At 46.5% G+C, this 24,422-nt stretch overlaps 1 protein-coding gene across 3 annotated transcripts; it reads left to right on the forward strand.

Annotated features, from left to right (window-relative positions):
* The first annotated feature begins 332 nt into the window (after nucleotides 1–332).
* Nucleotides 333–24,396, forward strand: LOC120422707 (E3 ubiquitin-protein ligase KCMF1). 3 transcript variants are annotated; one of them, XM_039586219.2, is made up of 6 exons: nucleotides 333–1,013; nucleotides 17,842–18,266; nucleotides 18,356–18,625; nucleotides 19,198–19,338; nucleotides 22,189–22,589; nucleotides 22,653–24,396. In XM_039586219.2, exons 1-6 carry the CDS (start codon nucleotides 998–1,000, stop codon nucleotides 23,167–23,169), a joined length of 1,770 nt encoding a protein of 589 aa, XP_039442153.1. In that variant the 5' UTR covers nucleotides 333–997; the 3' UTR covers nucleotides 23,170–24,396. The 3 variants fall into 3 exon arrangements, with proteins under 3 accessions (XP_039442153.1, XP_039442154.1, XP_039442155.1); XM_039586220.2 differs by having other exon boundaries at nucleotides 19,198–19,335; XM_039586221.2 differs by lacking the exon at nucleotides 19,198–19,338 and having other exon boundaries at nucleotides 338–1,013.
* Nucleotides 24,397–24,422: the final 26 nt, after the last annotated feature.

A 24,422-nucleotide genomic window follows, 5' to 3' on the forward strand; every position in this document is an offset into this window, starting at 1 on the left:
GAAAATCGGCCCACATTTGCCCAACTCCGACGTATTTTTGCAACTGGGGTTCACATCTGACAGGAGTTTGACGTTTGCGCAAGCTGCCATCACTGGCCTTGTCCGACAAGACAACACCACCATCATTGTGCGGTAACATTTGAAAGAGGCGACAAATTGTTCTGTTTAAAATTTGCTAATTTTCTTTTAATGCATTACTTTTAACCACCAATGCAACAAAACATAATCTATCACACGTTATTCATAAAATAAACCCAAAAAACCTCACAAATATCAATTTTAAACCATAAAAGTTAAGCACCCCAACCTCCCGCACGCCCTTTCAAAATGTTAGCGCAGGTTGGTTCCGTGTGGAATGTCTTCTCGTCATCGTGCAAGTTGGTAGCTTTTTTCCTTGCATATTTCTGGTCCCGTTTTCGGCGTTACGGACCTATTTCGCGCAAGAAAGCAGCTTCGAACGAAGGAACAATTTCCGGTGCACCGTTTGGCGCAACGAAGGGTGCCTGCCGCGGGTTCGCAAGTGTCGATTTTTGTGGTTAAAGTTGCGCGACAAAGGGAGGAAAATTTTTGCAAAACGCGATTATGTGATTGCCACCCGTCGGTGGGTGTGTATGTGTGAGTGTGTGAGCGCGTTTGTCGCGCGCCTACTACGGTCGTGTTTGTGAGAGCAGCAGCTCGGATTTTCCTTTACATTTCGGAAAAATTGTGGAAAAGTCAGTGCACAGTGTGGCCACAACACACGACATCATTTCCCGAGTCCGGTGACCGGAGCAGCAGCAGCTGGTGCGTGTTGACGGCCGCTGGAAGCTAACAGACTATCGAACCGGAACGGACCGAGGTCCGGGTCAACAGGAAGGACATAGATTTTTTTGGCCCAAGTGACATACGAGGAGAAGTAGCAGCACGACGACGACGAAGAAGAAGAAGCACAAGCAGCCCATCCAAGTGTGCGTTGCGCCTGTCGGTGTGTGTACGCGCGGCCTCGAAGTGAAAAATAATGAGTCGCCATGAAGGTAAAGAAAGAAGTCTTATTATTTTTGTACTTTTTCCCCCTTTCTCGAACAGCAGCAGCAGCGGCGATGAACTCATTTTGTCTGTTCTTTGCTCGCACTGCAACTTTTTATTAAATCCACTTCTTTGCGAAGCAAAAAGACAACTTATTCCGGATTGTAGGGACCATAATCGCGGATGACACACCACCATCCGTCCGTGGTAGGTCGTTGTCGTACCTCGGAGAAAAGAGGGGGGCGGACATGCCAAGACACACGACACAATCGATGAGATGAGTGGGAAATCGTTCTTTGTCGGCTAAAATTAGCACGAAATAGCTTCCCAACACGGCCTTAATCCCTCTGACTCAGACGGAAGGAAATTGTTTTGCAAACATTGGCAAACAAAACACACTTTCGAGGTGCCATCGACTTGCAACAACGCAAGGGCACTTCCTGCTTCTGCATCTAATGGTGATTCTCATTAGCTCAGCATAATCCTACACTCAACGGTGTAGTCTAAATACAACATTATTATGATATCTTAAGCCTAAGCGCGACTTGTAAACAATATACTTAACTGGCTCGTGATTGATTCATTAATACAGAATATGAACTAGTGATTTTCGAGACAAAATTTCTAGAGTTTTTTTTTAAATGACCTATAAACTATTGTCTTTCATATGCTTATAGGACCTATTCAAAAACAACTTTAGATTTTCAGCTTATACTCGAAAGATTGTTGGTTCAATCATCATCTCGCATCCTAAATCTGGTGGTATTTTCCCTTTCTGAGTACACAATACTGAGTTTCAGTTTCAGCATGCTCACTTGTCTGGTGTAAACCTGCTGCCCATAATAATAAATTATTGAAAATTCGGCTATTATGCCAATTCAAGTATTCCGAGAAAAATGCGTTTCAGTGTTTGTCACCAAATCTCCATCAAGGTAATTTTCCATGAGAGTGGCATATTAGCCGTTTGGGTTTTCGCATAGGCAGCCAAATCTAAACACTATTTCAGTTCAAATTCAAGTTTCAGAAGATGCGTTGGAACATCCTCTACCATCTGGTGCTTATAACTCGTTTTTGCCAAAAGTGGATATTAGCCGTTTTTTCATTGATGGGCAGTGTGTAAACGGGTGCAAAACCAGTGATTCTGTTGCAGTTATGACACACATTCGGAACAGCTGAAGAATGGTATATGTCAGTGTTTCTCAACCGGTGAGGAATTCACCTTTGTGAGAAGTCGGCAATACTTAAGGTGGAATGAGAGTTTACATTCATTTGCTCCAAATTATTTCCTCTCTTTTGCATGTTTCTGCTCGGTCCTAGGCATCCGATGCAAACCTTTTTTACACCTAGTATCCTTCTAACCCGAGGTTTGAACATAAATGGTTTTTTTTTCAAATGGTCCACTAAACAAAATTTCCAGTTTTTGCCTTTTGGGTGTTTTTGAAACTGCCTTGAGTCAGAGGTATTAAAAACACCCAAAAAGCAAAAACTGAAAATTTGGTTTATTGGACCTTTTAAAAAAAAAAGAACTCCAGAGATGACCTCTCGGATTAGTTATCAAAAAGACGTAAGAGCCATTGGTAAACAAAGCCCATTTTGCATCGGTATTCGACCTACTTACGAACAACCAATTTCAAAAATGCTTTAAATTGTTCATCTACACCTCTTCAATCGCCCTAAACTTAAAACAAATGAAATTTTGTTTCAATTTGGAGAAAAACGAAAATTAGTGCCGGAGGTCACGGTGGCTCTTACGGCTTTTTGAAAACTCACCCGAGACCTATTTTATTTATTCTTTGTCCACAATCTTAACTGTTGGAGATAACCGAGTAGGCCGGTGCTAACGAAGAAGAAGGACTGCAAGTCCACAGTTAATTAATGTCATTACCTGAATAAACTCCAAACCCTACAGACGTGTTTCTTTCACTCTCTTCAATAACCAAGTGGTTATGGACCCAGAGTAGGAAGTTTGGAAGATTCTCGAAGACTGAAAATTTTTCTCAAGAAGTTTTTGCTGGTCAAGATGGTTCTACCGAACGCTTCCGGAAGCGGCGATGGTGCGCAAACGAATCCCCCAGGCTCCAGTTCAAGTCTAGCCGGGTTACCCCCGATTCAACGGCTGATTGGACGCGAAAACTGGTCGACCTGGAAGTTCGCGGTCCAGATGTACCTGGAACACGAAGAACTGTGGGAAATCGTGCAGCCAACCCCGAACGCCGACGGAACGTTGCCTGAGGTGAACGCCAAGCTGGACCGGAAAACGCGAGCGAAGATCGCGATGTTGGTGGATCCGGAGAATTTTGTCCACATCCAGGAGGCGAAAACGGCGCGCGAGGCGTGGATGAAGCTGGAAGAGACGTTCGGAGATCTCGGACCGGAGCGGAAGATTGGCCTGCTGTGCAAGCTCATCAACACGAAGCTTGTGAACTGCAGCTCGATGGCCGACTACGTCAACCGGATCGTGACGACGTCGATGCAGCTGCGAGGGATCGGATTCAACGTCGACGAGGAGTGGGTTGGAGCTCTACTTCTCGCCGGATTGCCGCCGGAGTACAAGCCCATGGTGATGGCGATCTCAAATTCCGGATTGCCGATCAACGGGGACGTGATCAAGACTCGACTGCTGCAAGAGGTCGAGGAACCGCCAGTCACGGTAGCCCTAGCAACGAAGGACAAGCGGTATCCCACCAAACAAGCGGCAGGTCAGTCGAAAGGACCGAAGTGTCGGTCTTGCCACAAGTTCAGGCACATCGCCAAGGACTGCCAGAGCAAGAACCGACTAGGAGGAAAAGGACAGAGCGCCCTCAGCACCGTTCTGTCCACGATTGGCGCAGCTGAAGAAGATGAGTGGTATTTCGACTCTGGAGCGACCTCGCATCTGACGAAGGACAGAGGTCTGCTGGAGAATCTGCAAGACGGTAGCGGAACGGTGACGGCAGCCAACAATGGTGCCATGAAGGTTGTTGCCACAGGGGACGCGAAGCTGAAAGCAAGCTGTTGCCCTGGTAGCCCAGCCCTCGATGTCCGCAACGTGCAGCTGATTCCGGAGTTGACCACGAACCTGCTTTCCGTAAGTCAAATAGTTGAGAAAGGAAACAAGGTGATCTTCGACAAGCGTGGCTGCCAAGTAGTGAACCCGGATGGAGATGTGTTCGCAACCGGAACCAGGGTGAACAATCTCTTCCGATTCGACGCTGAGAAGCAATCCCGAGCGATGGCGTGTCGAGAATCTGGACAAGCGGGGCTGTGGCACAAACGGATGGGTCATCTGAACGTGCACGGACTGAAGCAGCTCAAGAATGGTTTGGTAACCGGCATCAAGTTCAGCGACGACGGCATCGGCGATTGCAAGGTATGTGCCCTCGGGAAGCAGACGAGACTACCGTTCGGGAAGGCCGGGTCTCGAGCTGAAGAGCTGTTGGAATTGGTCCATTCGACATCTGCGGACCCATGGAGGAGACGTCGATGGGAGGCAAGCGATACTACATCACCTTCATCGATGACAAGTCGCGGCGCATCCACTTCTACCTCCTGAAGACCAAGTCAGCAGAAGAAGTCCTGGCAGTGTTCCGGGAATACCACTGTCTGGTCGAGAGGCAAACTGGACGCAAACTGAAGACAATCCGAACGGACAACGGTAAGGAATACATTAACCGCATGTTCCAGGATTATCTGAAGGCGAATGGGATTCGGCACCAAACGACGGTTGACTATACGCCCGAGCAAAACGGGATGGCAGAGCGAGTCAACAGATCCATCGTCGAGCGCTCCAGATGCATGCTCTTTGAAGCGAACCTACCGAAGAGGTTCTGGGCAGAGGCAGCATCCACAGCGGTGTACCTGCTGAACCGATCACCGACGAAGGGACACGCGAAGACTCCGGTCTGGTCTGGCAAGAAGCCGGATTTGTCTCACCTGCGCATCTTTGGAACATCGGTCATGGCGCATGTACCGAAACAGAAGCGGCGTAAGTGGGATGCCAAGGCGGAGGAATGCGTTCTAGTCGGTTACGAGGAGGACACCAAAGGTTACCGAATCTTCAACAAGATGACCCGGTCGGTCACGGTTAGCCGGGACGTGAGGTTCATCAGCGAAGGAGAAACGAGTCACGCGGAAGTTGCGGCCACCGAGCAAGGTGCCGTGTACGTGAAGCTGGATTTGCTGGAATCGCCGCCACAACCTGGTACGGACGGTACTAGGACGACGCCAACCGGGCAGCAGCCGGAGCTGTGCCAACCCGGGCCAAGTCGTAAGCCGGACATTCCGTCGGATCAAGAGAATCAGTTCGAGGACACCTCGGATGACGAAACGTCTGGAGAATCGAGCTACGAGACAGTCGAAGAAGATCCAGCAGACGTGACAGTGACGCTTTCTCCGGCGCTCCCTCCACGCACATCTTCAAATCCACCCGTGTCACAGGTGTTGAGGCGAAGTGGTCGGGAGCGCGCGTTACCAGGCAAGTTGAAAGATTTTGATTTGGGAAACAAAGGTGTACCCCGATCCAATGTTTCAGACAACCCCGGCTCTGGACCTGCGCCGGCAGACGATCTACAAGGCCTGATTGCAGCTGGACGTCCAAGGAAGCGGCTGAACAAAGCGAGCAGCTGTACTGACGATCCATGTACCGTGGGCGAGGCGCTCGGCGGTGAGCAATCTGCGCAGTGGACGGCTGCGATGCAGGAGGAGTACGACTCACTGATGAAGAACGGCACGTGGGACCTGGTGGACCCACCCCCGAACCGGAAGATCGTCGGCTGCAAATGGATCTTCAAAACAAAGCGTGACTCGGAAGGCGCAGTGGTTCGTCACAAGGCCCGATTGGTCGCACAGGGCTTCACGCAAAAGTACGGGTACGACTACGACGAAGTATTTGCGCCTGTGGTGCGACAGACGACTTTCCGGACTCTCCTGGCCGTAGCTGCGAAGCGGAACATGGTGGTGAAGCAGTATGACGTCAAGACCGCGTTTCTCAACGGCGATCTTGAGGAGGAGATCTACATGCGCCAACCACCAGCGTTTGTTGCGGACGGCAACGAGCGGAAAGTGTGCAGACTCAAGAAAAGTCTTTACGGCCTCAAGCAAGCAGCCAGGTCGTGGAACAACAAGCTGCACACCGTACTCGCCAAACAAGGATTCACCAAATGCAAGGCGGACCCCTGTCTGTACAAGAAGTTGAAGGCGAACAAGTGCTGCTACGTACTGGTGTACGTCGACGATTTGATCGTGGCCAGCGATGCGAGTGGACTACATCAAGATCTGGTAGCTGCACTGGAGAAGAATTTCGAGATTAGTCAACTGGGCGACATCCACTACTATCTCGGAATTGAGGTCGAGCGCGATGACCAAGGTGATTTCTTCATCAACCAAGCGAAGTACATCAACCAGGTCGTCGCGAGCAACGGTCTGAGCGATGCGAAGGTCTCCAAGATGCCCCTGGACCCTGGGTATCTGAAGCAAGAAGCGGAAGGAGAGCCATTGCCGGACAACGTCGAGTACCAGAAGGTAGTCGGACAGCTGCTGTACCTGTCGGTGAACACGAGACCAGACATTTCCGCAGCGATTTCGATACTGAGCAGGAAGACAGCTGCACCGACTCAAACGGACTGGACCGAGCTCAAGCGGATCATCCGGTACCTGAAGGGGACCAGCCACTATCGTCTGCAGGTGAGCAAGACCGATGAACGAGCTGGACTGATCGGATACTCGGATGCTGACTGGGCGGAGAGCACCTCGGACAGGAAGTCGAACAGTGGACAGATATTCCTGTTCAACGGTGGGACGATCAGCTGGAGCTGTCGCAAGCAGACGTGCGTCGCGCTGTCAACGGCGGAAGCAGAGTTCATCGCGTTGGCTGAAGCGACACAAGAAGCTTTGTGGCTGAAGCGATTGCTGGAGGATCTGGACGAGGACGGCGCTGTGACGGTCAACGAGGACAACCAGAGCTGCCTCAAGATGTTGGAGAAGGAGAAGTTCAGCAACCGCACCAAGCACATCGCAACGAAGTACCACTTCATCCGAGACGTGAAGGAGAAGGACGAGGTGAAGTACATCTACTGCCCAACTGAAGAGATGGTAGCAGACATCTTGACGAAGCCACTACCGGGAGTCAGGATGTCCAAGCTGGCAGGAGCGTGCGGATTAGCACCAGCACCTCGAGGAGGAGTGTTGGAGATAACCGAGTAGGCCGGTGCTAACGAAGAAGAAGGACTGCAAGTCCACAGTTAATTAATGTCATTACCTGAATAAACTCCAAACCCTACAGACGTGTTTCTTTCACACTCTTCAATAACCAAGTTTAACTTCTACCCTATACTGGCTCAATCGGCCTTGCCATCACGGAGCCGTGCGTCTATTTATAGATCCGCGATCTATTGTTCTTTGTCATGATGGATGATGATGATCTCCAGGGGGTCTTGTTGGAAGAGTCTTCCTTCCTTCCTTCACGCGTTGTGGTGTGGTTGGTTGTCTCTGTAATGGCAATACTGTCTATTTCTACATCTACTACATAAAGCCTTTGACTTGTTATAAATATTTAAACATATAAAAAAAGCAAAGCAATCCACTTTGGGCAGGCCAAGGATTGATACCTAAGAGTATGAAATGGCACTGACCTTGTTGCGTGCTCTTCGGTTGACGTCCACGTCCACGGAGCGCAACTAACTACATCCGTAGTTCTGTTAGATCATCCGAATTATCTTGATCAGAACAGTATAGCTCTGGTTCCTTGCGAGTGTCCTATTTTCTTACCTCCACGTTGGCTTGGTTTTCATGATGACCTAGCTTTGACCACCGTGGGTCAGAGTCGAGACGGCTAAAATAAAGGGGCGCGACAATGTGGGAAAGGGAAGTAATTTGTGATTGTAGACGGTATTGTTTTGATTCGCAGTATGTTGAGTCAACTGCTGTGGATGTACCTGAAACATCGCACAACGGGTTTCTCTACTCTTCATTCTCAGCTACCACCTATCTCCTATTTTTATTGTGCTCTACTGATTCTCACTTCTTCATTGATTGTTCTATTTAATATCCATCATTTGATTTTGATTTTACTAACTTTTGATTCTCTTATCTCTCAAAGCTTTTCCACTCTTTTTTACCAATTGATACTGCTGTAACAAACTTTGTTTTTTTCCTTAAAATATACTTTGCCTTAATGTACTAGTAATATCAAGTTTATTTATCATTTGCCTAGTCTTTTTTGATTTTATTGCGAATTTATTTATTTAAATAATTCTTTATCTGTCCTATGAATTATCATTACTATAATCTAAGCTTGTTTTGTATCTCTATTTATTAACTATTGTCTAATTTTACATCTATTTGTAAAAATAGTGTCCTTTTTCAACATATTAACACTATTTTCAAAAATCTTTGTTTTGGTAAGTGACTATTTTTATTAAAGTGGTCTAACTTCATGGAAACTATGTTAAAAAGGTACCTTAAGTCATTTCTTATCTCCCTTCAACGTTGTATTAGACAAAATAGCTTGTTTTCTAAGGTGGCCCATTCTGCCCCGCACTCTGGAAAAAAAGTCGAAAAAACTTTTTTGTTTAAGTGACTCAAAAACAGTTTTAAGCTAAAAAATTTCATCAATCAAGTATATAACATTGAAGGGAACATCCCAAAGCATAAGCCTACTACACTGAATTCATAAGTTTTCATGTTTTTTGGCGCATTTTACTTAGGCGGGCCATTCTGCCCCCCCTGCCCCTACCATTTTTGTATGGACAGCTGCCAAAATTGTATGGGGTAACCAATAACGCAAAATAGCTTCTTTGGTCATAGGGAAGGCCCCCACAAAGTTTGAGCCAAATCAAAAAATATAAATAAAATCTATTTCCGGTTTTGGTAGAGAATTGCTCAGTTCATGTTTTAACTTTTCCATGAATGCGTTACATTTTTCCTTTTGGCAATCATCAACTATGCTTTCCATGGTTAACTGAGCTGCTTGATAATCCTGTTCTACTTGCTTGCCGAGAACATTTAATTCCTTTCCGTTGTCATAAACCTGTTCCACATTCGGTTGTTGTGATTCGACTGTTCCCGTTACCAAAACATCCGCAAAAGAGCTTCCCTTTCCTGGTGTGTTCTTCACTTTTCCAATTTTCTTTGGGCAACCTGCTTTCAGGTGACCCGATTCTCCACACATAAAACACTTGTTTTTTAGTCCATCATAATAAATTCTTGCTTCCACATGCTGTATACGCAGCTTTGGCGGAATATCCAACATGACCTCTACAAGCAATCCTCTTACACCATTCCAGATAGGAAAACCAGTGTCCTCTGCAAAGCGCTCCCTCACCTTGTGATGTATCTTCCCATACCTGCCCAACGCTTCCGCTATGTGAATATCATCCACCTCCGGGGGAAGTCCAAAAATCCGAACATACTTGAATGCTCCAGACGCTTCGAATATGTTGACTCGTGCCGTTTTTCCATCCGCGTAGGTGAACTTTTCTTGTGGTCCAAGTTGTTCCAAGGCTCTGCGCGTTAGAATGACCGACTGGAACCTGATGAAAACGCAGTGATTTTCGCGGTACATCGCGCTTAATTCTGCTGCACTCCATTTTTCCTCCTTGAAGAAATTGAATATTTCTTCGTCTGTTGGCTTTTGACCTTGAGCTCCAAAATGGATCTTTATTGTAGCTTCTCTTCTTGGTTCCATTGTTTTGGGGGACAAAGCCCGGCACACAATAGCAGTACTTTCTCACTTTTGACCAGCTTCCTTTAAACACGTCCGAAACGCTCGAGATGACTCCACGAACTATGAATTCAAACTACAAGTAGGGGAAATCTACCCATTTTAATCCTAATAAGCGGTCGTGTTTGAATGATGCTGGATAATCTAGAGTCTCCCTTGAATTTTACTAAAACCAAGTACACCAACGAGTAGAGCAAGTTTTTGTGAACATTTCTGTTTATTTTCACTTTCACTAAAAGTTATTCTATTTCTTTACCAAGCATTTAACAAAAAAAAAATCCCAAGGGTATTCTAATCGAGGCGAATGCATTGGGCCACGCCCATTTTTCTAATATCGGCTTAGTTCTTTTTTCTTCCAACACTCTGTCGAGTGTTGCCATTTGCGCTGACAGTTCAAACGAACACTTACGAAAAGTGGCATTTATAGGGAAAGTTTCCTGGCATCGCTGGCTGTGCTGCTGGTGGTGTTGACGGCCAGCCTTTGTTCTTTTTTGCCTTCGTCTCTCGCTCGGTTTTCTTCAGCCTTCGTTTGGAATGCAAAGTGAAAATTGAAACGTCAAACGACTTGGCGCGTTTGTTTTTTTGATGGCGCTTGCTAATTTATTACATTTTTCGGGATTATTCTTCAAGTGAGTGCCTTACTAATGATCAAAAGAACATGTTGCCGGTAGTTGGAAGCAATTTCATATCTTAAGCGCCGTGAAAAAGTAAGCGAAAGTGAAAAGTTAATTTTGGCGATATTCATTAAGCGTTTGAGGGATTCTCGTGTGTGTCACTGTGTGTGCCAACAAAATGATGAGAAGTGGTCTCGCAAAATACAAATTATGATCAAAAGTGCATTAAATGTGATCTTTTTGGCCAGTAAGTGGCATACATTTGCGTGCTTACTCGAGGCGGTGCTGTTGCTGGTAAGTTTATAGCCCAAATAGTATTTTTGGAGCTTTAATCGAGCATCAAACTCTCCATATGACGAAGATAGGTGTTTGATTGGAAAGGGTAGATTTCCCCTAATACATTTTTTGCTTAAATGAAATTTGATAGGCACACTATAATTGTTTAGGCGCTTATGCATCAAGCCCAACACAATGTACCACCCCCGGCCGAGTTAAAATGCGTAACCGGAAAAGAAGGTGTGCATGCCTGGCACGAACACTCAAAGCGTGTTCTAGCGTGTTGCTCGTACTGACTCAGAGCAAGGGTAAAATGTAGGTGTAAGGGCAGTGCGTGTTCTTTGGAAACCTGGTGCATAAGATAGGGTAATGTTGGCGGCAGACGTTGCTGAAGGGCGCTGATGCGCTGAACAAGAGAAGAGAAAAAATGTTTTCACCTATAACACGATTTCTTGTCAGTTAGAATAAAACCACGCTAAAGCTAACAACGCGTTTTCGATTCATCCGGAATCCGGTCCTCGTACGTAGAAATTCCACACTAAAGACGGTTTTGGCCATTGCCAATTCCTACAGGTTATTGGTCCCAGTGGAGGATCGGTGAATCGGTCGGTTTTACGGTGGAAATCGCGGATTTTTCGGACACTTGTTTTCGGCTTGCGAAAGGCTGGCTCGGCCAGCGGAAAGTTTTTTCAAGATGGCCGACTCGGGAAAGTGCTCGATCCAGAAGTTGTCGAACAGCAACTACGCGATGTGGAAGCTGGAAATGGAGATGGTTCTCGAAACCATGGAACTTTGGTTTGTTGTGGAGGAAAACGCTCCCAATCCGGTGACGCCAGAGTGGAAGAAAGTGGACCGGAAGGCCCGCGCGAACATTGTGCTTGCCATCGAAAGAGGCCAGTACCCGCTCATCAGGAGCTGCGCCACGGCTCGGGAGGTGTGGGACGCGCTCAAGGCCTACCACGAAAAGCAGACCGTGGAGACGCAGCTGTCGCTTCTGTGCCGGCTCTGTGACGCGAAGATGGAGGAAGGTGGTGACGTTGAGAAGCATTTGCTCGCCATGGACGCGCTGTTCCAGCGAGTGGAGGACGCGGGATTCGAGGTGGCAGAAAAGCTCCAGATTGCCATGATCCTGCGGAGCATGCCCAAGTCGTTCCATTTCCTGGCGTCGTCGCTGCTTGTGCGTAAGGACTCGGAGATCACGATGGCGCTCGTGAAATCTGTTCTGACAAACGAACACTTTTTGCGGGTGGGACGCAGCATGAGCACGCAGGGAGAGGAGCGGTACCAGAAGCACGAAGAACAAGGCTTGGCTGCGCAGAATGTAAACAAAGCCAAGAAATGTTACTTCTGCAAGAAGCCGGGGCATTTCAAGGCGGATTGCCCGAAGTACCAGCAGTGGAAGGCGCAGAACGAGAACGGCGAAGCATCCGGCAGCAAGCCACCGAAGACCAAGCCGGGAGCGAAGGCTAAGCAGGCGAAAGACGGCGCGGACGATGCTGTCAGTTTCTCTGCACAAGTTCGCGGAGAAGTCTGTGCAGGAGTGAAGTTTGGCAACTCGTGGACGGTTGACAGCGGAGCATCGTGCCACATGACAAGTCGCAAGGAATTTTTCAACAAGCTCGATGATTCCAGTGTGACTGTGGTGATGGCGGATGGAAACTGCTCCATGTCAAGTGGAACCGGCGGCGGAACTGTGGTCGGCGTGAGCGGTGCGGGAAAGCCGAAGGACATCCATCTGGAAAATGTCCTGTACGTGCCGAAGCTGGAGAACGGGCTGCTGTCGGTGAGCAAGATCGCCGAGAAGGGGTTCAAGGTGCTGTTTACTCGAGACAGCGTGAAGATCATCGACGAAGAAGACAACGTAGTGGCGCTGGGTGAAAGATCCGGCGGCGTGTACGTCCTGAAGGAGTCGGCGGAGGTTGCGGCTGTAGCTGGAGGAAGCTGCCACACGCTGAACTGCCAACATACGTGGCATCGGAGGCTCGGACATCGCGACGTAGCAGTGCTCGATCGCATGAAGAAGGAAGATTTAGTGTCCGGAGTGAAGATTGTTGACTGTGGAGGCAGAGGAAAGTGTGAGGAGTGCTTGGAAGGCAAGTCGGCCCGATTGCCTTTCCCTCAAGTGTCCGTGAAGAAGACGACGCAGCCGCTGCAGCTGGTCCATACGGATCTGTGCGGACCGATGCCGGACGTGACTCCAGGCGGGAACCGGTACTTTATGTGCATCGTCGACGACTACAGCCGGTTCGTGAAGCTGTATCTGCTGAAGGACAAGGCAGAGGCGAAGGAGTACATCAAGAACTACGTGCGGATGGCGGAGAACCAGTTTGGTCGGAAGCCGGCCATCATTCGCTCTGACCGGGGCGGAGAGTTCGTGAACAAGGAGCTAGCGCAGTTCTACCGGGAGGAGGGGATCCAGTCTCAGCTGACCGCTGGATATTCCCCGCAGCAGAACGGGACTGCAGAGCGTCGGAACCGCTACACCAACGACATGGCGGTGTGTATGCTGCTGGACGCGAAACTGCACAAGCGCTACTGGGGAGAGGCCGTTGCAACCGCAGCGTACATCCAGAACCGTACGCCGTCTCGGGTTGTCGAGAAAACTCCCTACGAACTCTGGTACGGCCAGAAGCCGGATTTGAGCAACCTCAAGATCTTCGGCTGTGAGGCGTACGTGCACATCCCGGATGAGAAGCGCGGCAAGTTCGACAGCAAGGCGGAAAAGCTAACCTTCGTTGGCTACGACTGCAAGGCGAAGGCTTATCGTTTCCTGAACAAGCGAACCGGCAAGATCATCATCAGCAGGGATGCAAGATTCCTGGAAATCGGAGCAGGGCTTCAGGAGGAGCCTCACGACAGAACCTTTGAGGTGGAGCCGCCGATGACAGATGCTGATGATAAGTCGCTGGTGGGGGACGACGCCGAAGGGAATCGCAGCTTGGACGAGGAACCACTCTTCGAAGGTTTCCTCGACGAGTCGTTGTTCGAGGGTGAAGAACCGGGCCAGCCAGCACCAAGAAGGACGCAGCGCTCGAACGCTGGTCAGTTGCCGAGACGATTGGAGGATTACGTCGTCGGCAGTGCGAAGCTCGAAGTGGTGGAACCGAGCAACTACAAAGAAGCGGTCACCAGTGCGGAAAAGGACAAGTGGCGGAAGGCCATGGACGAAGAGTACGAGTCGCTGTTGTCTAACGACACGTGGACGCTCGTACCGCTACCCCCTGGACGTCAAGCCATCGGATCAAAGTGGGTGTACAAGCAGAAGAGAGACTCGGCTGGGCAGGTCGTGCGCTACAAGGCAAGACTCGTTGCTCAGGGATACGCGCAGCGGTACGGTGTCGACTTCAACGAAGTGTTCGCGCCGGTCGCGATGCAGCAGACGTTCCGGGTGCTACTCACTGTGGCTGGACACCGCAAACTTCGAGTCTGGCACATTGACGTCAAGAACGCATATCTGAACGGGAAGATGGACGAAGAGCAGTACATGCGACAGCCTCCCGGATACGCGGTGCCTGGAAAGGAAGCCCTGGTGTGCAAACTCAACCGTTGCCTTTACGGACTCAAGCAGGCGGCGCGGGTTTGGAACACTACGGTGAAGCGGATTTTGCTGAGCTTGGGATTCAGGCAGTCTACCTCGGACGCGTGCCTGTTCTCGAAGCGGCTGGAAACTGGTGAGTGGATCTACTTGCTGATCTACGTGGACGATATGATCGTGGTGTGCAAGGACAAGAAGCACATCGTCAAGCTGGAGGAGGAACTCAAGAAGGAATTCGAAATTTCGTCGCTGGGCGAAGTCAGTCAGTTCCTCGGGATCAAAGTCAGCAAGAACGCGGATGGCTACTTCTCGATCAGCCAGCGCGCGTTCATTCGGGACATCGCACAGCGATTCGGTCTCGAAGGAGCAAAAGGAAGCCAGTTGCCGTTGGATGCCGGCTACTACAAGCTGTCCAGTGAAACCTTGGCCGACAAGGAGCAGTACCACAGCTTGGTCGGAGCGCTACTCTACGTGGCGATGAACTCGCGGCCGGACATCGCAGCAGCTGTATCGATTCTCAGCCGGAAGACCAGTTGCCCACGCGACTGTGATTGGTTGGAACTAAAGCGAGTCGTGCGATACCTGATCGCAACGGAGGACTACGAGTTGAAGCTGGGAAGGAGCGTCAAGGACCTCACGCTCGTTGGATTCAGCGACGCAGATTGGTCTGGAGACTCGACCGATCGGAAGTCCACGAGCGGATTCGTTTTCGAACTCGGCGGCGCAGCTGTTAGCTGGGGAAGTCGGAAGCAGAACTGCGTGGCTACATCAACGATGGAGGCCGAGTACGTTGCGCTTTCGGAGGCGGCGCAAGAAGCGGTCTGGTTGCGCAGATTGCTGTGCGAACTGGGCGAGGAGCAGAAGGAGCCGACGATCATGAACGAAGACAATCGCAGCTGCATCGACTTCGTGTCACAAGATCGTCAGAACAAGAGGAGCAAGCACATCGACACGAAATACTACCATGCGAAGGACCTGGTTACGGGCGGTGTGATCCAGTTGAACTACTGTCCGACCGACAGTATGGTTGCAGATGTGTTTACAAAGCCTCTCGGGGCGACCAAGATGAAGAAGTTCGCGGAGAACCTGGGGCTCACACAGAAGTCCTAGGACCGGAAGTTCAGCAATCAGCGAGGAGGAGTGTTGGCGGCAGACGTTGCTGAAGGGCGCTGATGCGCTGAACAAGAGAAGAGAAAAAATGTTTTCACCTATAACACGATTTCTTGTCAGTTAGAATAAAACCACGCTAAAGCTAACAACGCGTTTTCGATTCATCCGGAATCCGGTCCTCGTACGTAGAAATTCCACACTAAGGACGGTTTTGGCCATTGCCAATTCCTACAGGTAAGGCCCGTTCTTACACTGAAAATTTGCTAATAACTTGCATCTTGGCCAAGTATAAGCCCTCTGGATCATTAGAAAGAGCGAGCCCAACATTTGAAGGTAAAACATTCAAAATTCAAAAGCACTTTAAATACTTCAGAAATTCAATAAAACGTTACGCACCATGTTCTTTCTTGCCAATATCAATCATTGCAGTACATCCAAGTATAGGGGCAGGGGGGGGGCAGAATGGCCCATGGGGGCAGAATGGGCCACCCTTGGTTTTGGGCTTTAGAATGGATTTAGACCAACCGTAAGGCAAGGGTCTTATAAAGGACGTCAAATAACATCACCATACCGAAAACGACAAAACGACGAAATTGACAAAACCACGCAAATGTTGTTTATTTCGAGGTTTTTAAATAAGCTTTCTGAAAAGTTGGATTGTTTGAAAAAGTTTGTACAATGCTTATAATGTTACTAGATGTTACTACCAGCGATGGAATAATAATCAAAAAAAATCTCTGGACGTTCATCAAGAGAAAAAATCCGAAAGGAGCATGGCTCTCCTCTCTCGCGCACGAAAGATCGGTAAAAAGAATCTAAAAAAATCATCATCTTGATTATTCGGTGGAATATCCTTTTCACTACTACACTTGCAAGTGTACCGTCACACGTCAAAAAATGACCTGTCACAATTTATAGATGGACATTGTGTGTAAACAAAGTGAAATAAATATTATTAAGTGGTGCTGACAAGGAAATTCACAAAAAAATCATCAGCAGATTGATTTTCTTGGAGAAGTTCGGGAGCGATTTTCTTTTGCGTGATTTGCCTCCTCTCTCTTTCGCGGGTGAAGAAAGTTCGCAAGCGAAATTGATTTTTTTGCGATTATTCCATCCCTGCTACCGAGGTATGCAAACAACAACGGAACCTTCAAATATTTAGAGGCTTGGTGGTGGAAATGTTAAATTAAAATCCACTTGGGGGCAGAATGGACCACCCTTTTTCTGCCTTATAAAAACAATCAAAAGTTACGAAATTCGAGCTAATTGGATTATTTCGCTCCTGGTAGCTTCACAAATCACGTTTAATGCAACATTAGTTGATTTTTTAGTTGTTTTGATGCTTATTTGTAAAAATAATGTCATATTATAACACTATTTTCAAAAATGTTTGTTTTGGTAAGTGACTATTTTTATGAAAGTGGTCTAACTTCATGGAAACTATGTTAGAAAGGTCCCTTAAGTCATTTCTTATCTCCCTTCAACGTTGTATTAGACGAAATGGCTTGTTTTCTAAGGTGGCCCATTCTGCCCCGCACCCTGGAAAAGTAGTCGAAAAAACTTTTTTTTTAAAGTGCACCAAAAATAGTTTTAATCTAAAAATTTTCATCAACCCAGGATACAAAATTGAAGGGAACATCCCAAAGCATAAGCCTACTACACTGAATTCATAAATTTGTAAGTTTTTCTATGGTTTTTTGCGCATTTTACTTAGGCGGGCCATTCTGCCCCCTGCCCCTAATCATTAGAACGGTCAGGCCACAGAGTAACCCAGTGTCACCACTACCATTTCGACGTTGTCGTGCTATCTTGTTGCACGTCGCTTTGACGTTTCGAGAAAACGCGTTTAAATGTTTGACCTTGAATAAACAAAAACATGGGCACACTATGTAAACAATAACATACACGTTTTGTTTGGCTGACCGGTCTGAGCGATGTTTGGTTGAATTTGGTTGCTGGAGTCTCGAGTTATGATTAAATTTTTTGTATGTGTAGTAAGTGTGTCAAACGCGTTCTGAGCTTAAATCCCTATGTCCAGTTGTCGCACTTACATAAATTTTCAGAAAGTGACCCAAAGTTACAACAATGCACGGTTTTTATTGAGTATTGAGGATTGAAATCGAATTTTGGGGATCTGTGGAGGTCATAAGGTGAGGCATTGTGAGCTGCACAAAATAGCGTTCTAAACTCAATTTGGCCCAAAATGTACGTGCGACAACGACGGTTTGATTTTTGATTTCACTTCGCGGTAAATCGCAAGCCTAGTAACAGGAAACCTTATGGAGCCAAATATTGAAATGACTTTCTTTCGGACTGTTCGCTCTTATCGCATACCCAACTATGTAAACAGTTCCAATTTCATAGAACCGACAGTTGAACAAGGATGCGTTGACATACCGTTACAAACGCTCGGAATCATTTATATTGGCCAGGATAACATCTCAGGCCACCAATCCAAGCGTTAGGTTCGAATCCCTAAGTAAACGAAATACTCAATTGTTTACATTTTGTTTTAAGGTTGATTCCTGTTACACTTAGAAGCTCAAGCCTAAGCATGACTCTTTTTTGTACTAATCGATATTATCTCTCTCTACCTTTTCCAGGTGTCAGCTGTGATTCCTGTCTAAAAAGCAACTTCCGCGGCCGACGGTACAAATGTTTGATCTGCTACGATTACGATCTCTGCGCCATTTGTTATGAAGAGGGAGCCACCAGCACGCGACACTCGGCAGACCACCCAATGCAGTGCATTCTAACGAGGTCCGATTTCGAGTTGTACTATGGCGGCGAAGTGCTAACGCCGGACCAGCCACAGTCGTTCACCTGTCCGTACTGCAAACGGATGGGACTCAGCGATTCGGCCCTGCTCGAACATGTCAGTTCCGAACACACGGACACCGGCCTCGAGGTCGTCTGCCCCGTGTGTGCGGCCCTCCCCGGAGGTGATCCCAACCTGGTGACGGACGATTTTGCTGGCCATTTGAGTCTGGAGCATCGGAGCGGCTCGCGAGATCTTATCTCATTCCTGATATCCTTTTCAAAGTTTCGTGTTTTTTTTTAGAGAATAAGATTTCTTTCAGCATTTTTAAAACGATTTTCCTTAACCAATTATAATACGACGAACCATCAGCGATTCGGCATGGCGGTGTTCGGCGGATGCCACACTCGGGACGCGCCCTCGGGGGACCTCGCTCGAGGCGTTCCAATATGCACTTTAGCTCGTCGGGAGGTGGCCTATCGGCGCTGTCCCCCTCCGGTCGGGAATCGGTGGATCCCATCGCAGAGTTGCTGCAGCAGCTGTCCAGCGTACGCCGCGGCGGAGCTCCACAACCCTCGCAGCTCCAGCAGCTGCAAATGCAGATCCAGCTCGAACGGCAGCAAGTAACTGTAAGTATGCCTACTGGGATCAGGCAGTAGACATCGAAGCAAGCAACGCCATTGTGGTTGTGTGTTGACTTCTGCCAAGTGGCACACAAGTAGAACCAAATTTTAGCAACAAAAACAAAAAGTCCTAAATTTACCACCCCGTGTTTATATCGTCTGGCATTCGGAAAATTGCAAGTTCTATTTACCACCGCTGCGAGCAGGAGAGAAGGGTTTTCTCGTCCCTTCCCTGTCTGACTAGTATCAGCGTCGTTACTGGTGCAGTTACGCGAGCATTGCCGTACCAAGCGGCCAAAAATTCGCGAATCTGGCCAACAGCAGTTCGGTTAAGGGAAAAATTCAAAATTTTGTCCACGTCGCCTAAAATTAATCCACACGGTGGTGGGTGCAAAAAAAATAAAACGCGCGCGCGCAGCTTCTCAGTCGTAAAAATAAGATTTTTGTTTTGGCGCAACAAGCGACGCGAAGGCAGCATCAGCAGCAGCAGTACAACCTGACCAGAGTACAAACGGACGCAAATTGACGCACTCTGTTTCGCTTCTTTGTTTTTTTGTTTGTTTTGGGTGGGAGCTTAGACCAACAATCCCATGAACCACGGCCCAAGGATTCGCAGAAGTCGCTTCGATTTGCCATCATCGACGTCATCGTCCCTTGCGGCGGCCGTTCTCGCGCGCAGCAGAAGAAGTGAAGATGAGATTCGCAGCCTGCAGCAAGTAGTAAACCAACCGAACCCGTGATCGGTCGTGATTTCGTTTGTTTGTGTTGTCGTGAAGAAAGAGTCACGGAAAGGATGCACCATCCACCAAAGTCATCAACGCCATCCGTGTTCTAATAGCTGTTGTGAGAGTGAGAGTTGCGCTATAAAACCCTTCACAAACACAAGTATCATCTGTGAATAAGCGCGCGATTTACTTACTACGAAGATTGCAGTTCTGAACTAAACTCGAACGGAACGTCCCAAACGAACGACTACGATTCGGTTTCTTTGTTCAATGTTCACGATTGCCTCGAGCGCGGTGACGACACTATGGACCATCGTGCTTGAGGGAGCCTTTCTGTGTTTTCTGTTGGGCGTCATCATCTGTGCTTATGTTTCGGTAATTGCATAACATTGCTAGAGACAAACAACGTTGTGATTTCGATATAGGTAGACTACTTTGCGGTAATCCCATTTGAGTTTTAGTACATATACTATAGGATTCAAGCGTCCCAACAAAACCGTTTGATTCGAACGATTCAGACTCGATCGTTTCGTGTCTAATTTGATGGATTGCGATAAAACTTTTTGTTTGTACGGAAATATTCAAAAATGAAGTTGACATTATAGCTGGATTCGCCGCCCTTGACTCCTAAGTGTATGAAAGTATGGCATTGGGCGAAGGCGCCGAATACCCTTATTTCCTTTCTTCGGTAAAAAATTCCATCATTACCATGATTTTGCGTTCGACTATAACAAATCCGCTTTGTTTACAATGTTTTCACAAAATACCTTATACAGTTTGTTAGGAATACTATCCTACACGTGTTGATACTTTTTGTTAATGATTTTCCACTTCCTTGTTCAGTTATGAAAATCATTGCTTACCCTCTACTGCTAATTTTTTTTCGAAAATCTTTATTTTTCCCGTATTCAAGAGGTCATTTTGAGCAACTTTTGTTCTACCAAAAACTTTGCTTCTCTTGTTTTATGATTTTCTTGTTTCATTTTTAGTATTTTAAGTTGCATTTAGTTGCAGTTGTTTATGTTTGTTTTCGGTAATATTTAGCCTATTCTGCCACTCCCTATCCTTACATTTTGCCTTGCTATTTTTTCATGTTTTTACAGAAAAAGTGTTCATTTTTTTTGCTTGTTTCTCACATTTTCTGATACAAAATGGCACCATTATCATTTTTAATTGTTAAAAAAAAATTGCGTACTGCATTTGTACTTCTTTTTACTAAAAATATAGGAAATGTTAGTAAAAAACATAGCCAATTGGGTCCTAAAATGAAGCTTAGATTGTTGATATTATTATTTACAGCGATAAAGCTTATTTTTCTGAGTACAATGACCCTTTGTACGACCACAAAGAGTTTAAAATGGATTTTTAAATCAATTTAGAAAAATTAACCTCGCGGTCCTTCTTGACAGAAAAGCTCCTACTTGACAGCTCGTTCCAAGGGGACCATAGTTGATCCATCGAAAAAATGTTGTCTTGTCAAAAAAAAGTTTTGCATTAAAATGAAAAAAAAGTGATCAGAAATGGTTTTTAATCGTGTTTTTTACCGTTGTACATAAAAATTGACATAGGGCTTTAGTACCCAATTGACCTCTAAAAAATACTCTTTTAAAAACATTGGCAAAGTCACATAAAACAAGTAAAATTTCCAACCCATAAATTTTCTAAAATTGTAAGAGTTCTTCATTCCAATGCTTTTCAAAGATCAATAATTGAAAAATGGATTTTTTGCGATTTTTCAAATCGAAGCCTGTCTAAAGGCGGGGTTGGGTTGTAGAGGGTTGTTTGTCAAGCAGGAGGTCAATGATTATTTTACAAAATTATCCATTAAACCACGTGGACACTTTTTCCGAAATCTCAGACCCTCCCCATCGCGTTACGCGTTACATGGGGTGGGGAGATCGCTCATCCGTTACATTTTGTTACGAAGGCTCCCGTAGTGACCCAAGTGTACCATAGGTATGGATTGTTTAGTATGAAAAAAAAAAAAAGAAACGAATTAGGTTTAGGGATTGTCCACGTCCAAGTTTTTTTTTTTTTTGTAAGGACACGAAGGAGGGGGGGAAATAATTTAATCTTGTTGAAAAAATATAAATAAACAAGCCTTACCCGACAAACTTCCTCTTGTCTTTTTTCGTTTCTTGACTTTTTTTAAACTTTTTTGCTTATTCAGCCTCCTGTGATCAAAATTTCAAAATCTGCAGATTTTCCGGAATCGGTTCCAGAGTGGCCAAAGTTGTAACTTTTTGGCGTAAGAACCTTCCTTGGACGAACCCAACGCAACAAATAGCACCTCGATCTGACATTCCGTGTTGAATTGATTCGCATTCGAACAAAACCGTTGAAATTTTTTATATATATAGAAGAAGAAAAAAGATCGAAGATAAAACCATAATAACTAGATGATTTGATTGGGATTAAACAATGTTGTTTCGATGCACTGGCCAAATTGAAGGGATACATATTAGTATCGGAATGTAGTGTTCACCGATATCCATATATATCTAGTATAAAATCGAAACGAATCAACATTTTCGGTTGTTAGGCAGACTAAACAAAATAATATTCCTTCCTCCTGAGGTGATTGAGGCGCAAATACCACGCCAAAGACCTTTTCCACCCAACCTTCGCCAAAGATGTTGAACTGTATTCTTTCCTTTCCTATAACTAGTGTGTCAACAATCATCTTTTCGTACGCGTGTGTTTAGAAGTACAACAGTTGTTTAACCTTAAAAATGTTGATCGTTATGTTTGAAAAGGTGTTTACAGTGAAAATCGATTTCCTTCCTCGCCAAATCACCCTCTCTAATGTTTTCTCTCCCGTGTCTATTTTGCCCCTTTTTCAAGGCCGCTCGCCAGCAGTTGGAGCGATTACCACGACGTCAGCAGCAACCGGTAGTGTCCTCGGCGACGAATGCAACCGGTGGCGGCAGCAACGCGTCCGCATCGGGCGGAAGCGCCTCCACCTCGCAACAGTCCAGTTCGATTATCACACTCAATGCCGGCGGCGGCGGCGGTTCTCGCGATGCCCCGATTGCGCCGTCGTCCTCGCTGCCGATGGTTTCGTCCGGTGGTCTCGCCGCCTGCAACATCTTGGGCGGTGTGTCGGCATCGGCCGCGGCGGCTGCTGCTGCTGCTGCTTCGGCTACGGCCTCCCAGCAGCAGTCGCAGTTCCTGATGGCACGCTTCATGGTGCCCAGCCTGGACGATGCCGAGTTAGCACAACTGGAGCGTGATCGTGCCGATAGGTATGGGATGCGGGTTGCTGTCTACAATTGTTGTCTAATCACTAATCACGTTTTATATTTCAGATCACAATTTGTTCAGTCGTTGATGCTTTCAACCATCGCCAATGTCCAGGCTTTTAGTAAAAATGCAGAGTCTAATGTGACCGACGAGTTGAATTTGTTGAATTTGGGAAACATCAACAACAGCAGCAGCCTTAACAGGAACACGAAAAAGTGTACCGGCGACGCTGACGAGCAGCAGCAGCAGGATGGTGCGGCGAACAACAACAACGGCAAGGATGAGGGCAATTGTGATAATCTGAAGCAGGTCGACAGTGATAGTGGTGCTGCGGACGAGCTGCAAAACTTGCATCCCCCGCAGGTGCTGTCACGGGTCAAGGGTAAGTCATCGTCCAAGCCAGGGTCCCAGGGAGGTGGAGGAGGCGGGGGTGGTTGCATCGATAGACGTCCACGCCAGCAGCAGCAACAACAACAGCAGCAAGCCGCCAATTCGGCCAAAGCACGCGAAATGAAGCAGGCTAACTCTTCTGCCAACACGCCGTCATCGATGTCGTCAAAGCATATGCCCGATCCTAGGTAGTGTTGCGTAACGAAAATTGTTTAAAAGTTAAAGAGAAGAAGGCAAAAAAAAAACAGGAGTTAAAATACACAAGATTACACTATCATCAAAAACCTATCTGTATGAATATAGTTCGTGCAGTAACGGCGCGGAGTGGGCAACTGTGAGTGACTGGAGAAAGAACATTTGCGAACGGGGTAAAACTTTAAATAAATTATTAAAATAGAAGCAAAATGTAATTGCAAACATATATGTAACATCTTAGGCATTATTATTACTGGAACGAAACACTAAACAAAAAAAAACAACCACAAAATATTCAAAAAAACATTAATAAGGGAGCCCTACTGCAAGAAAGAAACAAACAATTTAAATGAACATAACAAAGAGTCATCTGTACGTTCTAAACTCTACTTACTCAAAGCAAGGTCCGAGTGTCAAAAATCCCTATTCGTCGTCGGAAATTCGCTGCGACTGGACAAAACTGCACATATTAAACAACCGAATAAGACGCGACTACGCGATAGCCAAGCCCCGCTGTTCGGTAAACGCAATGTGATTAGTGGTTTATTTTTCTCTATAAATTCAACTGCAGCAGCAACAACAACAACAGAGTTGTGACGAAGCGAACGCGCTTGTCCACAAGCACGAGAGTTATTTTTCTTTTTGTCCACAGTATGTCCCATATTTGCTGTAGCTTGTGAGAAAAAGTGACACCGAGGTTGCCAACGATGATAATATGGCTATTTTGGCACTCACATGAGAGACTTCTCACAATCGTGACTGACTAAATGGGTGAAGAACCTTTGAGTAAACTATGGGATTCTTTACTCACGTGAGCGTCGGATTAATTTCATCAATGCGATAATTTCATCGAAAAACAACCTAAACACAACTGTGTAACACAGCAGCCACACGTCAGCTATCTTCCTCCTCGTTTCGATTGAAAAGAAGAAAAAATACACAACTTTGACCGAAGCAAGTCATTGGAGTAGCGATTACAAATAGATATTAATTTTTAATAATTCAATACAAAAACAAATATGAGTAGAATGGAAGAGAGAATAAAAAACTAGCATACGCGTCACACAGCGAAACAAGAGAAAGAGTACATACATGAAATAATCAATTGAAGAAAATTCAACAGAAAAAAAATCTAAAATCGTCACGCCAGAAAAAAAAACACTTTGTGAAAAAATTCAAACGTTTGTTTCAGTTTAAAATTTGTACATTTTGTTGTCAATTCGAGCTGCACACACACACACATTTACGCT

The sequence above is a fragment of the Culex pipiens genome, chromosome 3 (assembly GCF_016801865.2).
Source record: "Culex pipiens pallens isolate TS chromosome 3, TS_CPP_V2, whole genome shotgun sequence".
In the NCBI taxonomy this organism is placed as follows: Eukaryota; Metazoa; Arthropoda; class Insecta; order Diptera; family Culicidae; genus Culex; species Culex pipiens.